Below are 15528 nucleotides of genomic sequence, written 5' to 3'. Positions count from 1 at the left end.
GGACTAGATTTGGAGTAATGATGATTGTGGCCATGGTGATCACAAGTTATTTAACAAATATTTACCTTACTATATGCCACTGACTTGGGCACATGGAATCAAAATGGGCCAAAACAAACAAACCAACAAAATAAATAGCCGGCCCATTGGAGCTTAAATTCTATAGGGAGAAACGGTCAAATGTGGTGCTAGCATTGTCCTTTCTGCTTGTAGGTTTCAAGAGTTTCTTTCTCATGAGGTCTTAGTCATGAGGGACTTTAGTCTATGTCAAGTCCAAACTCCAATATCAAAGTCACAAAACTTTGTCTCTTCCAAAGCTTGCAGACCGACAACTACTTTACGTGTTTATATAAATAGCGACATGGACACTGATTGAGAGGTATCTGTCTCTATATACGTGCACTGAAGGCAGCGGTGACAATAAATGGGCAGAAATCCTACAAACGGTACCATCCATACTGATAGTTTCCACCTGGGTGGAAATGCGGGAGTTAGTACCTGAATCACACCGCCCCCACCCCTCCATTCCAGTTACCTTTCTGCCTTTACCTTTTACTCTTCACTTGGCTCCCTCCTCTCTTGCTACCTCCCTTTCCCTTGGTCCCTCCCCATCCCCTTCCCTCGCAGGGTTCTTTTCTCCTCCTCCTGCTCCCTCTCCCTCTAGCCTCTTTCCCTCTCGTCTCCTTTCCCTCCTCCATCCCTCCGTGGCGTCTGCGTCAGGCCCCCACTAGCGTGACGCGCGGGGTCTGGGTGGGAGCTGTCCACTCGCCCCGGGTGCTGAATGCAGCGGCGGCGGCCTCGGCCGCGGCGGTGGAGATCGCTGGGAGCCTCCTCGCTCCGGCAACCTCGTTTCCAGTCCTCGGACCGTCGGCTTACCGCCCCGCCACCTCCCTTCCAGCACCACCCCTTTGGGAACTGAGCCAGGGGGGCAGCAGTCGCGGCGGCGGGTGCTGAGCAACGGCGGAAGACAACACCTGGCAGCAGCCTGGAATCTGATTTGCTTCCTTTCAGCTTTTATACGAGATCTCTCTGTACACGGTTCGGGGGAGTCTCCAGGACCAAGCTGGAGCCAAGTGCCGGCTGCCTCCCACCTCGGCCACGTTGCTCCGCTCCCCCCTCCCCACCTTCGGCTGGCACCGCCGACAAGCCTTACCTAGTTGTATCTGCGAGGAGAGGTAGCCACCGCGAGCCCAGCCAGCCAGAGGCCGCGACAGGAGGGAGGGGCGGGGTGGGGGTGGGGGCACAGAGCCCGGCGAGGCCGCCCTTGGTGGGGGTAGCGGGGGCAGAGCTGCCGAGAAGACCTGGCAGCCGCCCTCCTCCGCCCCCACCCACCAGAAGCACTCTTTCCTGATTATCTGAGAATCGAATTATTACATTAGTATTCTTTCATTTTTGTATCATCCCCCCTCCTCACTCCCCAACCGCCCCCACCCCCACGCCTGCCTCGTCTCTGGTTGCATGGCAGCACTGCCCGGGCGCGGGGGCTCAGGGCCGGCCCCCCGGGAAGGAGGAGGAGGAGGAGGAGGATCATGAAGCCCGGAGTCGCGACCGCGCCGGACGGTGGGCAGCAGCCAGAGGACGAACCCGAGCAGCCCCCGCCCCGGAGACACCCGGACGCCGACCAGCAGTCGCCTCTGCCGCCACAGCAGCAGCGGCGGGCGCGGGCAGCCCAAGAGCCAGAGGAGGGTGACAACGACCCAGAGGAGGAAGAGGAGAAGAAGGCGAGGCCACTCGCCCGCCGGGATCTGCCCTTCTCCCACCTCGCCCGAAGGGACCTTTGATGGAACCAAGGGGAGGGGGCCACGGATTTGCAGCCTGCAGTAGGAGTGGGTTAGGGGCTGAGATAATGTAACTATTTCTTTCTTCCGTCCCCTCCCACACGCCCCTCTTCTACCCCCCTCTACACCCACCCCCATACACACCCTTCCTCTAGCCAGGATCTTCACTCTCAGGAAGGACGTGGCTCTGCGAGGGTTAAAAGATCTTTTCTTGTCTGCCTTCCTTTCCTCTCCCTCGACCCCCTGTTTTCCCACCTCTGTTCACCACATTGGCTCTCCCTTCTTCCGTGTAGCCCTTTGGCTGCATAGGCAAAGCACAACCCCCTTGCCCAATATAGCCTGCAACCTTCTCTCCTCCACCCAACTGTTCTTAAAGCAACTCTGGTGCTTCCGGGGGTTAATTGCCCCAGTTTTCTGCCCAGGAGAATTAAAACTTCTTCCAGCCTCCTTTCCGCCTCCACCTTTCCCCTTCAACCGGTTCCCTCCTACTACCTGAGGAAAACTACCTTTTCTCTCTCATATATGCAGTCCTCAATTCTTCATTGAGCTAGATTTCCCTAAACCCAGCTCAGTCCACTTCAAATTTGATTTATAACCTTCCTCACCCTTTTATATAAAAGAAAGAGATTTACCACTGCCAAGAACCCAGTAATCTTTTCCTGGGGAACTTTTAACAATTAGACATTGATCTTAAGGTTCTAACAGCCCAGCGTCAACACTTCTTCCGTCACCCTGCTCCTTCCAGAGTCTTGGGGTCAAAGGCAGAAAAGGAGACACTTTGAGCAAAGTCTGAGAAGGGGTTGGGCTGCAAAGGCAAGAAAAACTTTTTTGTTTTGCATTTTCCAGGTAGAGTTCAGAATCAGTGACTCACAGTTCTCAGTTCTGGGAGCAATTTATTTGCTGCTTGGAGGGGTTGTAAGAAGAACCAGTAAGAAAGGAGATTCCTCCAGTAACAGCAACACTGTGGACCCCAAGCCCCATCCTATTCACCTCTTCAAAGACTCCAGCTGCCCTCTTGGTCCTCTGCTTTCTGTGGGCACATGCTGATGCCCCTGGGTGGGCTGTTCTGGTGGTGGTGGTGCTGCTACTGCTTCTGTGGCTGGTACTGCTGTGGATTGTGCACCCCAGCTCCCCAGATGTTGCGCCACCAGGGTCTCCTCAAGTGCCGCTGCCGCATGCTCTTCAATGACCTGAAGGTTTTCCTACTGAGGCGCCCCCCTCCAGCGCCCCTGCCCATGCACGGCGACCCCCAGCCCCCGGGTGTGGCGCCCAACAACAACACCCTTCCGGCTCTGGGCGCCGGAGGGTGGGCAGGCTGGAGGGGCCCTCGAGAAGTGGTGGGCAGGGAGACCCCTCCTCTGCCACCTCCACCACCTTTGCCACCTTCTTCTGTGGAAGATGACTGGGGTGGCCAAGCAGAGCCACCTGCCTCACTGCTCAGCAGTGCCTCCTCAGATGATTTCTGTAAGAAGGCTGAGGATCGCTACTCACTGGGCAGTAGCTTGGACAGTGGTATGAGGACTCCGCTCTGCCGCATCTGCTTCCAGGGGCCAGAACAGGTGAGTCCCTTTCCCCCTTCCTTGTGGCATCTCCAGGTCCTGCAGGTTGCTGCTCACTTGCTTGCCCTGGGGAACCATCATGCCGTTACCAGTGTCAAGGACTATAAGTTTTAAGAGCTTCTCAGTGATGTTTCTTGTAGTGAAGTTTGCCCAATAGTTGTCTGGTTTCTGATGGAGGCTGTTTGGTGGCTCAGTTGTACCCTGGTTTTTACATTTTCCTCTCCGTACTAGTGACTTCAACTCCATCCAAAACATTCCATAAACATCACTCAGAATCCAAGATCCAAAAGAAATGAAGGGACTTGGTGGTATGTTCAGGCCTGTTGCCAAGATATCCTTTTCACTGATTTCTTGCCAGTAACATCTTCCCCAGATCATCCTCAGCCCCACTGTCAAACTTCTTCCCTCTCTGAAAGTGTGCCAAGAATTTATTCTCTTTCCCTGTTATTATAGGTGAAATCCAGTAAGTCTACATTTTTCACTTTGAGACTATCTCAGTTTTCTCAAACACTCTCAAGTTTTCCTATATTGAAGCTGATAGCAAGTCCAGGTACGAGTGAGTTTAAGGGACATGGAGAAGGAAGTAGGGAATCCAGTCATATCGATTCCTCTTCATAGGCCTAATGTGCACTGACAAAGAGTCTCCCTTAAAACTTTCCCCGCCCAGGACAGGGGATGCCAAGCATCCCATGGTGGACACCTTTCTCAAGTCCGGTGGGTCCTCCCCACCCTCTCCATTCAGGTTTTTGCAGACACCTCATTTACTACTCCACTTACAATCCAGTGCCTGAAACACTGGATAGCATGTGTACACTCTTCAGAAGTAATGAGTTGTGAAAATACTTTGCAGATAATCCCAGACAGAAAAGGCTCACCTGAAAAATCTGATCTCATTAGTGATGCAGGCAAAGGAATATTCGATTCCAACATAAGCAGGATTTTGTGCTCACCTCGGCTTCCTGAAGTGTAGGGAAGACTTCTTGGTGTGCCTTGAACAAGGGAAATAGAATGCCACCTTAGGGCTCCTGACCAGCCCTGGTTCTTGCTGAGGGCTTGCTCTGTGCAAGGCAGGCTTAGCTGACATTTTCATTCATTTTTTTTCTCTTTGCTCTGAATGGACAAAGCACTTCAGGGACCCATGATGCCTGGGGCTGAAGCCTGGAAATGATAAGGGGAAGTGATTTAGATCTCAGTGTGAATAAATGTCTCTGAGAAGCTGAGGGCTGTGTTCCTCCTCCCTATGACTAAGATTACCTGAAGCACCAAACAAAATGTTGCCCAGAGTTGAAAACTCCTGTTAGGTGAGAAGGTCCTGGATGTCTGATCCACATCTTTTTTTCCAGCCTTTTGCTCCACTGTCAAGGCTGAGCCTCTGGCAGTGCCACGGGGCAGGGTGTCGAGAGTGAGCTTTACTTTGGGTTGCTCTGGGTCAGGATCTTCCCCATCAGGAACTTCATCTTCTCCAAAAGAAAAAATTATTTAGTTTCCTGCCTTCCTAAGCAATTTCTTTCTTCTCCCACATGGACTGGTTCAGGTGTGCATGATACAGGGGCTGCTGGGAGTGTGCCTTCTGGCTAGGACTTGGAATGTGTCCTGGGAAATATTTCACCTGCTGTGTGAACTTCTTCAAACAGCTTTATGTCTCTGTGCCTCTTTTCCAATTTCTGCAAGGCACTGTTTGCCATCCCTTCCCTTTCTTTACAAGAGGGACCAGAAGATAATGAGTATAAAAATATCTTGGGAAAAATCCATATATAATGAGCATGTATTTTGATCCTGTAAAGGCTGTATTATTGAAATTATTGAAAAGGCTTTTTTGTTGAAAAAAGAAAAGGAAAGGGATCATTAGCAATATGTGAAATGCCTTCATGTCATACCAGGTTTGGTCAGAGGTTGGGAGCTTTGCTTTTCTGTTCATTATTTGTACTATGTGTCATAAATAAAGCACTAGATTAAAAGCTAGCACCAATGGGTTCTGTTATTATGTGGGAGGACTAGGGGGCTATGTCTACATTAAGACTGGATCAAATCAAGCACTTTCTACATGTGATTATTATGTTGTGAGGGTTTATTTTGTGCAGAAATCAAGAGGTTTTGGTGAGGTTGTGTTATAGTAGTAAGAGTAATTAGATATGGAGAACACACTTTCCCACTTCTTGCTTTTGGTCACAGAGTTTCAATGAGGAAGGAAGACAAAGGAGAACAGATAGGGTAAACTTTTAAAAAGGAAGAGAAATGAAGATGCAGAAAGAGAAAGGTGGGCAGCCTGAGATTTCTGTATTTCAGTTTCTATTCAAAGAGAGAGAGCTGTCCAGCCATAGTCTACACATGGTCCTGGAGGGAGAGCAGTCTGTAATCTCAGGAGCTGAATATCTTGGTCTTTTCCTGCCCAAACAAAGGAACTGGAAACCTCCCTTCCTATCCACCATCTCACTCATTTGCTTCTTCTCTATGAACTAAAAGACAAATAAAGACTCGATCTCTTTCTGCAAAGGGCTTGCAATATGTGTGGTGAAGGGCAACAGGAAGATGCAGCTCTTTCTACCTTTGTACATATCTACAAAGGAATTTTCATTCCTGCATGCATGCCTGCATGCATTTATTTAACAGATGTTTCTGGGGCATCTACAGTATGCCAGATGCTGTTCCAGGCACTATTCAGGAGTGAACAAAAGAGATGAGATCTCTGCTTTCCTGAAGCTCCATTATGGTGGAGACACAGAAATAGAGAAATAAATAAATAGAGAAATAAATTAAAAAATAGATAAACCAGGCGATTTCAGATAGCCCAGGGTGCCATGATGAGACCAAGTAAGATGAAACTAACACCAGAAAGTGAGTTAGTCATGAATGCAAGGGATGGGATGGGAGAGGTGCCACCTCAGTAAATAGGGCAATCAGGAAAATCCTTCCTAAGAATTGTCTCCTCTGAGCTGACACTTAGATGATGAAAAGGACCCAGCCGTGCACAGACAAGGCAAGGGCACTTCAGGTAGAGGCAACAGCAAGCTCAGAAACCTGGCTATGGACAAAGTTTGGCACGTTTGAAATCAGATGAGAAGACAGAAGGAAAGAAAGGGCTGGGGTGGGAACAAATGCTTTGAAAATCTACTTGGCTCCACTCTGGATAGTTCCTGAGTAGCAGCCATTCATTCATGGATGACAGGGACCAAGGACCCATTAGACTGTCAGGCAGGAGCCCAGTTGGCACCTCCTCACCCTCTACTTGTGGTTGAAACTGCCCTTGTCCACCTCGAGGGCCAGAGTACCATGGTATTATGCGGAGTCCTCTAGATCCAGGTGGTCCAGTTAAGAGGCTTAACAACTTGCCCCATCTCTCTGTGCCTCAGACTCCTCATTTGTAAAAATAATGACATTCTCTACTTCATAAGATTATTCTGAGCATCAAATCATCCAGTACTAGGAGAGCAGTGTTGTCACAGTGTTTTTGTTATTATATCTCAAATGCAAGAGAGTGCTCTTCTTGCTTTGTAGAAAAAGTATGCCCCAGCTCACTGGCTGGCAGGAGGCTGGCTATGGTCACAGATGGCTTTTTCTTCCATTTACAATACTTTGGACACAGAGTGCTGCTCATCTGTTTCAAACACCAAAGTCTTTATTAAGCACCTACCTGTGCCTGCTGCTCTGCAGAGCAGGAGCTAGAGGCACACAGTAGATGTGGCCCTGCCCTCTAGGATGTCACTGTCTAATCCAGACATCACAGGCACTGGCAGAGATCAAGAACACGCAGTGGGTGGGCCCAAGTGAATTACAGTAATACTAGTACAAGAAAGAGAGGCACATTTAAAAGCGGGTAGTGGATGGGGTGCCTATTCAGAGAGATGGGGTGGAAGGGGAAATTTGCTACCTTTCCCCTAATTAGCCAGAGGAGCTTCTGTGTTGTTGCTGATGACCCAATGAGAAGAATTGGATTAGGCTGCAAGAAGAGATGAAGAGTCACATGGGTAACTTCACAAAGAGGTGAAACCACCTCCCAGGTGGGGCAGATGTGAAGTGCCTGGAGGTGGCCCCAGGATGCTCTCCACCATGGCAGTCAGGAACAGGTGGAAGGGACCTGATCCGGATCTAATAGACAGCAGAGAATGAATACGGAGGGGTTTCACGGGCTAGGTTGCCTTCCTCCTTCTTCTGTGTCTGGCCTCCTTGGAACTCTGCCTTCAGAGGAGGCAAGAATGCTATAGGATGTTCAGTCAGTGTGTTGGGTTATTTTAGGGTTAGGAAAAGGGCTTTCAGATGACATTCTCTACTTCATAAGAGAATGAAGGGGGGAACCTGGAGACCCCAGCATGCAATGAGAGCCCTGGGAATGAATCAAGAGGATTTTAGGAAGGATCCAAATAGTATACTTAATCTTGTAGGCACTGTAGTTTTACTTTACATTTCTTTATACGTTTATTTTATTTGTGTATGTCTGTTCAAAGAATAGACCTGCACCTGACATTTATCAGGTTTAGGGCAAGACTAAGTGGTGGCTCACATTACCAGAGGCCTGTGTATTAAATGAAATGTTCGAACTTTCTTTCTCTCTCTTTTTTTTTTTCTTTCAGTACTGGGGATTGAACGCTGAGCTACATTCCCAGTCCTTTCTTATTTTTATTTTTTATTTTGAGACAGGGTCTCACTAAATTGCTGGGGGTCTCACTAAATTGCTGAGGCTGGCCTCAAACTTGTGATCCTCCTACCTCAGCCTCCCAAGTGTCTGGGGGTGATAGGCATGCACCACTGCACAGGATTCAGCTGAAAAACTGTTAAATGCAATACAGTCTATCATTGCATCCTGACAGATGTACCTTCAAAAGCATCTGAAAGACAGGCTTGAATTTGGAGCTTTTGGATTTGTCTGAATTCTTTGATATCCAAATAGGAATGCCTGGCCTGTGGTCCACAGGCCACTCTGATTCTCTTTCTACCACTGACACTATTCTGGTAGAATTCATGGAGGAATTTTGTATGCACACATGTAGATACTTCTGTGGGCTTGTCCAAGTTCTGTCTCCACCATCCCCTGAATGGTGGCTCTTTACCTTGTTCCCCTGTCCTAAGAGGGGATTTTATGGACCTGAAGAAGAGAGACTTACAGGTCTGGGGATCAGGCTCAAGGCTGTTTGGGCAGGAATTCCAGGGTCCCAGGTAACTGGAGCACATTCCTGAAGTGGGGTGTGGCTACTGGACCCTACAGGCTCCTCCCCTACAGGAGAAGTTTACCTGAAGAGGGACTGGAGTGGGGTTTTCCAAAGTTAGGGACACTTCTGCCTGGGCCCAAGGGAGGCACTGAAAAGGGACTGCAAGAGAAAGTGACCTGTGCATGATTCCTAATCACTGGGTCATCAGCTCTCAACCCAGTGCCTGGCATCTGCTTCGTGCTCTGTAATTACTGACGCATTTGCTCATTGAATAGGAAGCTTCATGGGCAGAGGAAGTGGAAAAAAGAGAACATTCAGGAAAAGAATATTCACTGGAGTCAAATGCTGAAAGTGTGCTCTGCAGAATGAGGGGAACAAAGGGCAGCGCGTTGGCCAGCAAGGAAATCTCCCAGAAGTCAACTTGGGTTTTGATATTAGAGAGAACTTTCTATCAAAGCTGTCCCAAGATACTATGGTCTGCATTAGAAGAGGAATCATATAGTTGACCGGGACTAGATGACCCTCCAGATCTCTTCTAAGCCTGAGACTTTGAATTTCATAAGTGAGATTTTTTTGGGGGGTCCAGAGAGATACTTAATCTAAGCAGAAAAAAATGACCCTTCCTTCTTCACCAGTGCAAGGGCTCATCTCGGGCCAGGACACCTTGTTCCCGTGTCTGTGTTACATGGCATATACAAATGTGACTTCAGCAAAGATTTCAGAGAACAGTCTCTGTCCTGTGTTTATAGAAATCCCAAGCTGTTGGCAGTCGTGTGATTGCTGCAATTGGGAATTTTTGCCATGCACCTACCATGACAGGACAGCGAGTCCTTCATGGCCAGTAGACTGTAGATCCTACATGGACTTACGGATAGAGAACCATCCCTGAAAAGGGGGAACCAGTAACTGGGGTCAACTTTTCCATAGTTGCCTTTTAGTTTCTACTCTCACTGGTCCTGGTTCCATTTAAACTGGAATCTCCAAGGACCCTTTCTTTATTCAAGGCCCTTACTGATGCTCTGTTTAACGAGGGATGGCATAAGAGACATGGCATAAACCCCACTGTCAGATTCCTGGCTATTTCACAGATTTATGTATCTGTCACTTACGTGTGTGCATGTCACACGACCCATGAATAAAACATGGAGCGTGTCTGTCTCACATTCACAGACAGAACTCGGGATGGGCGGAGGGGAGACACCTGATGTCTTGCCAGTTGTGGAGCAGTTCTCCAATCAATTGTCTGTCGATCCGCCACAAAGTGGTCACTGTGGAGTGATCCTTCACTTGCCAGCCTCCAGCAGCTTGGGGTGCTGAGCTAATTTATTGGGTGTGGCTTCTAGCTGAGTCTCTCATAGAGTTACTTAATAAGGCAGGTAGAGCAAGAGGTTGTGAAATATGGATTTCAAAAGAGCCAGGGAAAAGAAAGGAACGATATTGGGAGTCTCTCTCTGCTCCCTTTTCCAGCTGCCTGTCGGAGAAGCCCAGCTGTGTCCTGTGAGCTGGGGGAGGGGAAGGAGGCTGGAGGGGGAGGAGATACTCAAAGACGTGTGGGAATCAGTGAGCTGTTTCTTACTTGCTGGGAACGGGCCAAATTGGAAGTGAGCCCGGATGTAAAGGAGCTGGCAAGCAAATACTGTATGGCCTGAGCCATATACCACCCCCCTCCTGAGGTGCACTGTATGTAAGCTAGGATTTGTGTATGTATGTTACACATAGAACACACTTGATACCTCCTCTGTGTATCTAAGAGCAAAAGCAGGGTATGCAGGGGACACTGCTTCCTGACAAAATAACAAAATTGAATAAATTACTGTTGGAGTCCCAGGTAGATGCAAACTGGCAGGGGAAAACAAAAGGAAAATCTGGCAACATAGGTTCTGTCCAACTTTGTGGTCCAAAAGGGACTTTGTGTGCCATAAGAGGACAACCAGGCCTCAATCTTGGGCCCAGCTAATTGCTCTCCTAAGGATTTCTCCAGGGTCTGTCCACAGAAGTAAGGAGGACAGATTAAATCATTTCCCTCCTTTATGGAAAGATTACTTTGGCTGGGGTTGAAGCGAATCAACATCCAAAGAACCCTCTTGAAGCCACCCCAGCGGCTAGCAGAGGGCTCTGCATACAGCAGGGGCTTAGTATTTGTTGATCCTTTTCCTTTCTCCTGGCACATGTTCATTCCAAATAAACAGTGCTATCTTTGGTCCCTACTATATCATGGCATAAAGTATAATCACATGTGTGTGTGCACTTGTACAGGTGTGTGTATAACAAGTTCAAATGCCAAACAAGCAGGATATGGATGATCTCTTGAGATCCCATCCAGCTTCATTTTGTGATTCTATAATGACAAATACTGATGATTTCTCATCCTAATAATCGTAGTGGTTATTACCTCAGCTTGAGACCACTTGACCTGCAACAGACCTTCCCTCATTCTATTGTGGAATGATGGGAAGAAGATAGGTCTTGAAGACAGAAGGGCATGGATTTCATTCCCACTTTGGATTTTTCCAAGTTGAGTGATCTTGGGCTACTTATTTACCTTCCCTAGACCTAGATTTCAAGGTTCATAAAACAGGGATACAATCCTGAGTTTGCACACTTGTAAGGAGCTGACATGCTGTTTCAAAGATGGAGACATCTATATAACAACTGCTCATGAAAGGGAAGTGATATTTACTCCCTCCCATCGGTGTGTCTCGAGGACCAGAAGTGGGGCCTCCAGGTCACATGGCCGCTTTTCCTACCACCTGACTGGAGCCTTCAAAAATCAGACCCTTTATGTGCTTGGATCACACTAGAATCCCAGTTGATGGTGTGCCTGACCGTCAGGAATGTGGCTCTAGGCACAGTGTCTCTGTTCAGCCGATGTTCTGCCTTTGTGTTGCCTGACTCAGCCGAACTCTGTCCTCTCCTCCTTGAGTCCTTCACTCCCAATAGAATTGTCTTTATCGGTCTCCATCAGCCCAGGGCCTGACAGATCTTTATTAAGCAGTGTTCTCTGCTTGGCAGCAACTGTGCAGGAAGACACTTTCTGGAGGCTGAGTCCCCAGAGGCCTGGGGCAGACCAGGCATGCTGAGGAGCATCATGAGGAAGTGGCAGCAGAAATGCTTGCCCTGCGTGTGACAGCAAGATGCTTACATTCAGGGTCATCCCTTGATGAGTGTTTCAGGAAATCTGGAATGGGACAGAAACCCCCAGCGATGTTAAATAATATTGATCTGCACTGAGAACGTTGCTCCTCTTCGGTTTCCACTGGTGCCTTGTGATTCTGTCCAGGAGAAACATCTCTCTGTAGTAACAATATGTCTTTTAACACCTTTCTAATGCTGTCAAGATTTTTCGTAAACAAAGAGAGGAGGCGCCAGACTCGGAGCCTTTGGACACACACCAATATCCAGCTGGAACGAGTTCATCTTGTTTTGTTTATATTTGTGTGACTATTATTTTTAGTAGACTTGAGTCTTTAGAGCAGTTTTATGTTCAGGGTGAAATTGAACAGAAAGTATAGAGCATTCCTGTGCACCCCTGCCTCCTGTCATCACATCTCACACCAGAGTGGTCCATTTGTCACAACTGATTAACCAACATTGATACTTCATTATCTAAGTTTAATTTTTAAAACCTTTTTTTGTGTGTGTATGTGGTACTGGGTATTGAATCGAGGGCCTCACACATTCTACCACTGAGCTTTATCTCCAGCCCTTTTCTTCTTATTTTGAAACAGGGTCTCCTTATGTTGCTGAGGCTGGCCACAGATTTGCAATCTTCCTGCCTCAGCCTCCCAAGTTGCCTGGAATACGGCGTACACCACCACACTCAGCAACATACCATTATCACCCAAAGTCCAAGGTTCACACTAGGCTTCGTTCTCCGCTTTATACTTTCCAAGCATTTTGACAAATGTATAATGGCCTGTCTCCACTACTAATCATAGAGAACTGGTTCACTGCTCTAAAAATCCTCTTGGCTCATCCAGCTGTTCACACCTCTGCTTCCACCCCCAGACTCTTGGCTGTGCAGTTTGGCCTTTGTCAGAATGTCAGTCATAGAATTGGAGCCAGATGGGTGTGTAGCATTTTCAAATTGCCTTTTCAGTTAGTAACTGTATTTCAGTTTCCTCCCCGTCTTCGTGGTTTTCTGTTTTTGTTTTGTGGGCTTGATAGAACATTCTTTTTAGCACTAATATTTCATTGCATGGAAGTCTTATAGTTTATCTCTTCTTTTATGGGAAATGATACCAGCTTTCATTCATGGTAGTAACAGAAAGTCTCTCTTAGGATAAATTTATTGAAGTAAAATTGTGAGACACTTAAAGACAAGTGTTAAGTTTGAAGGAAACGAGGTATAAGTAGACTACATCAAAAATGTAAATGACGGAAGTCTCAGTGATGCTGGCTTGGGATGTACATCTTTAAATAGTTCTGAAACATTTGTGGATACTACAGAGTACCATAGGAAGGGGATAAAATCCAGAGTTCCAGGCCAGGTCCCTGAGTGGGAGCCTGGAATCTGCACTTTCATCTATTGGCTTTGGCAATTCCATGGCAGGTGATTACTTCAGGAATACTGTGTATTCGTTGGCAGGCCAATGGGGAGAAGAAATGTGCCCCTCAGACCTGACTGAGGTGCTCCGACAGACAAGGAACAGGGGTGGGGGCACTGGAGGAGGAGGGAGGAGTTATACTGCAGTGCACATGTGATCCAGAAGTGACATGTGTCACCCAGGGCAGAGCAGAAAGGGGTGGTTCTTGCATCTCTCTCGCCTTCCCTGCCTCAGTGATCTGAGAGCTGCAAGTTCCAGATGGAAGAGCCACCATCTGGAGTCTAACCCACATGGGACTGTGACATGAGGGAGATGCTCACTTTGACTGCCTTAAGACACTGAGGTTTGGGTGTTTGTCTGTTACCCAGCTAATGCTAATTTCCCTGACTACTCCAACCATCAATTCTCACTCCTGAGTTATGTTTGGAGGGTGTTTGAGTGAAGTCAAATCAGGGGCTTCCCTGTGGAAGTCCAAGAATCCCAGAGCAGAGCAACAGATGGTAAACAGTTCCATCCCTCACGACTCGCTAAGTACCAACGACTCAGTGCTTCACTTGGATGACACATTGCTTTTGCCTACAACTCCCTGGTTGTATCTAGGAACATGGCTGTGCCTAACAGCAACAAGGATGGGGAGTGGAATTCTCCCGGGTGCCTGGAAGGAGAGAACATTCTGAATCGAATGAGCTCTAGCAATCTCTCCCTCAACAGTAGTAGTACTGCTCTCTTAGGGTAGTTGGGAGTTGAATGATAGGACACATGTCACGTTCAATTCAGAAAGCACTCAGTAAATGTTATTGTTATTATTTCCTTGTTTATTTTATTGTTTTTAATATTTTTTTAGTTGTGGATGGAACTTTATTTTATTTATTTGTATGTGGTGCTGAGAATCGAACCCAGTGCCTCATACATGCTAGGCAAGCACGCTACCACTGAGCCACAACCCCAGCCCTATTTCCTTGTTTATAACAGGAGGAGGTTGTGCTTAGGAATACCTAAACCCCTTCAACCTCAGCTGTTCTCATTTGTGCCATATCAGAGGAAGAAACAGAAGCCACTGCTGGTAGAGATCCAATATCTTCTTCCTCCAAAGAAAAAAAAGAAGTCTCCCTAGAACAATAACCCTAGAGCAGAACATTAAAGACTGAATTGGGGGAAGAGTTTGGAAAGTAGGAAATGAAGATTGTTCCAGGCATAGGAACCGTGGAAACAAAGAGTCAAAGACAGTTTTGGAAAAAATTAGCATGGTGGATAGGAACATGGGGCCTTTATGCTTGACCTTGACCTTAGCTAAGAGGCTAGACTTGGGGTTTTCAGAATCAGGCTTTCAAATCCCAGTGTTGCTGTGCAGATGAGTGACCTTGGATGAGCCTCTTACAGACTCTGAATCTTAATTTCCTCCCTGTAGTATGAGAATGATAATAACAGAACCTACCCCAGACACTGTTGTGAGGTTCAAAGGATACATTGCATCTCAAACTCTAAGCATAGTGTGGAATGCAAGCATGCAATAAAATCACAAACACACAATAAACATCTGCTTTTGACGTTGTTATCTGACTTTGCTGTTCTCCACGGTCCTCAAACTGATAATTTCTACTTTGGTCTATGTGCGTCTTTGGGCTGTTGACCACAGCAGGAACTGCCTACATGTCACAGGATAGGCGGAACTAAATAGACTCAAGCATTACCTGTCACTGTCTAACAAGTATCTCACAGCCATGCAAATGATTCTTCAAGTGTATAGGAAAGCCTCATGATGAACAAAACCAGAAGCATCCTTCAATGTAGTGTAACCTTGTGTCAATAAACTTATTCTCAATCAACATATACTCAAAGGATAACTATAGTCATTTGAGGTTTTGTGGAATTTTTTGAATATTAAAAAAGGTCCAAGTTGAGGGATCTTCTACAAAGTAACTGGCTAATACTTTCCAAAAGTGTCAAGGTCTTGAATGATGAATGAAGGAGGAACTGCTCTAGATTGGAGGAGCATAAGGAGCGATGATACAATGTGTTATCATGTGTTCTCTGGATTGGATTCTGGACCAGATAAAAGACCTATGAGATAAGGTGTGTAGATTGGTTAGAAGTCTTACATCAAGGTTAAACTCCTGGTTTTGGTTATTGTATTATGGTTATGTAGAATGTTAACCTTTGGGGAAGTTGGGTGAAGGGTATATGAGAACTCTTCATGCTATTTTAAAAAATAAGTTTGAAAGTATTTCCAAATTAAAAACTTAAAAATAAAGATAATTTAAACAGAGAGGTAGTTTCTCAGACTTGGAAAAATCAGGACTCACTAGTGGAGAAAAAGGGTATGGACTTGGTGGTTAGAAATACCTGGATTATAATCCAGGATCTAACATTTACTAGCTCTTCCTCTTTGGGAAAATCACTAATTCCTCTGAACTTCATGCTCTATCTGTAACATGGAGTTAAAAATAAATACTATATAGAATTGTTTTGAGAACTTGAGCAGACAACACCTTGCACAGAG

General features: G+C 46.8%; 2 protein-coding genes across 6 annotated transcripts in view; one reads left to right on the top strand and one right to left on the bottom strand.

Moving 5' to 3' along the window:
- Smarcal1 (SNF2 related chromatin remodeling annealing helicase 1) overlaps window positions 1-15528 on the bottom strand; it is a 165741-nt gene that overhangs the window by 93203 nt on the left and 57010 nt on the right. The window lies entirely within an intron of this gene.
- The window catches only part of Marchf4 (membrane associated ring-CH-type finger 4), a 102902-nt gene continuing 87986 nt past the window's right edge, over window positions 613-15528 (top strand). Inside the window, exons 1-2 of one of the 2 annotated variants that reach the window (XM_005331836.4) lie at window positions 613-1175; window positions 1466-3337. In XM_005331836.4, the coding sequence (XP_005331893.1) occupies window positions 2819-3337 (519 nt within the window). In that variant the 5' untranslated portion in view covers window positions 613-1175; window positions 1466-2818. Of the gene's footprint in view, window positions 3338-15528 lie in introns of both variants that reach the window. The other variant, XM_078017976.1, reaches the window with a different exon arrangement.

Source organism: Ictidomys tridecemlineatus, chromosome 7 (genome assembly GCF_052094955.1).
Source record: "Ictidomys tridecemlineatus isolate mIctTri1 chromosome 7, mIctTri1.hap1, whole genome shotgun sequence".
In the NCBI taxonomy this organism is placed as follows: Eukaryota; Metazoa; Chordata; class Mammalia; order Rodentia; family Sciuridae; genus Ictidomys; species Ictidomys tridecemlineatus.
This window is presented reverse-complemented; position numbering and strand designations above follow the sequence as displayed.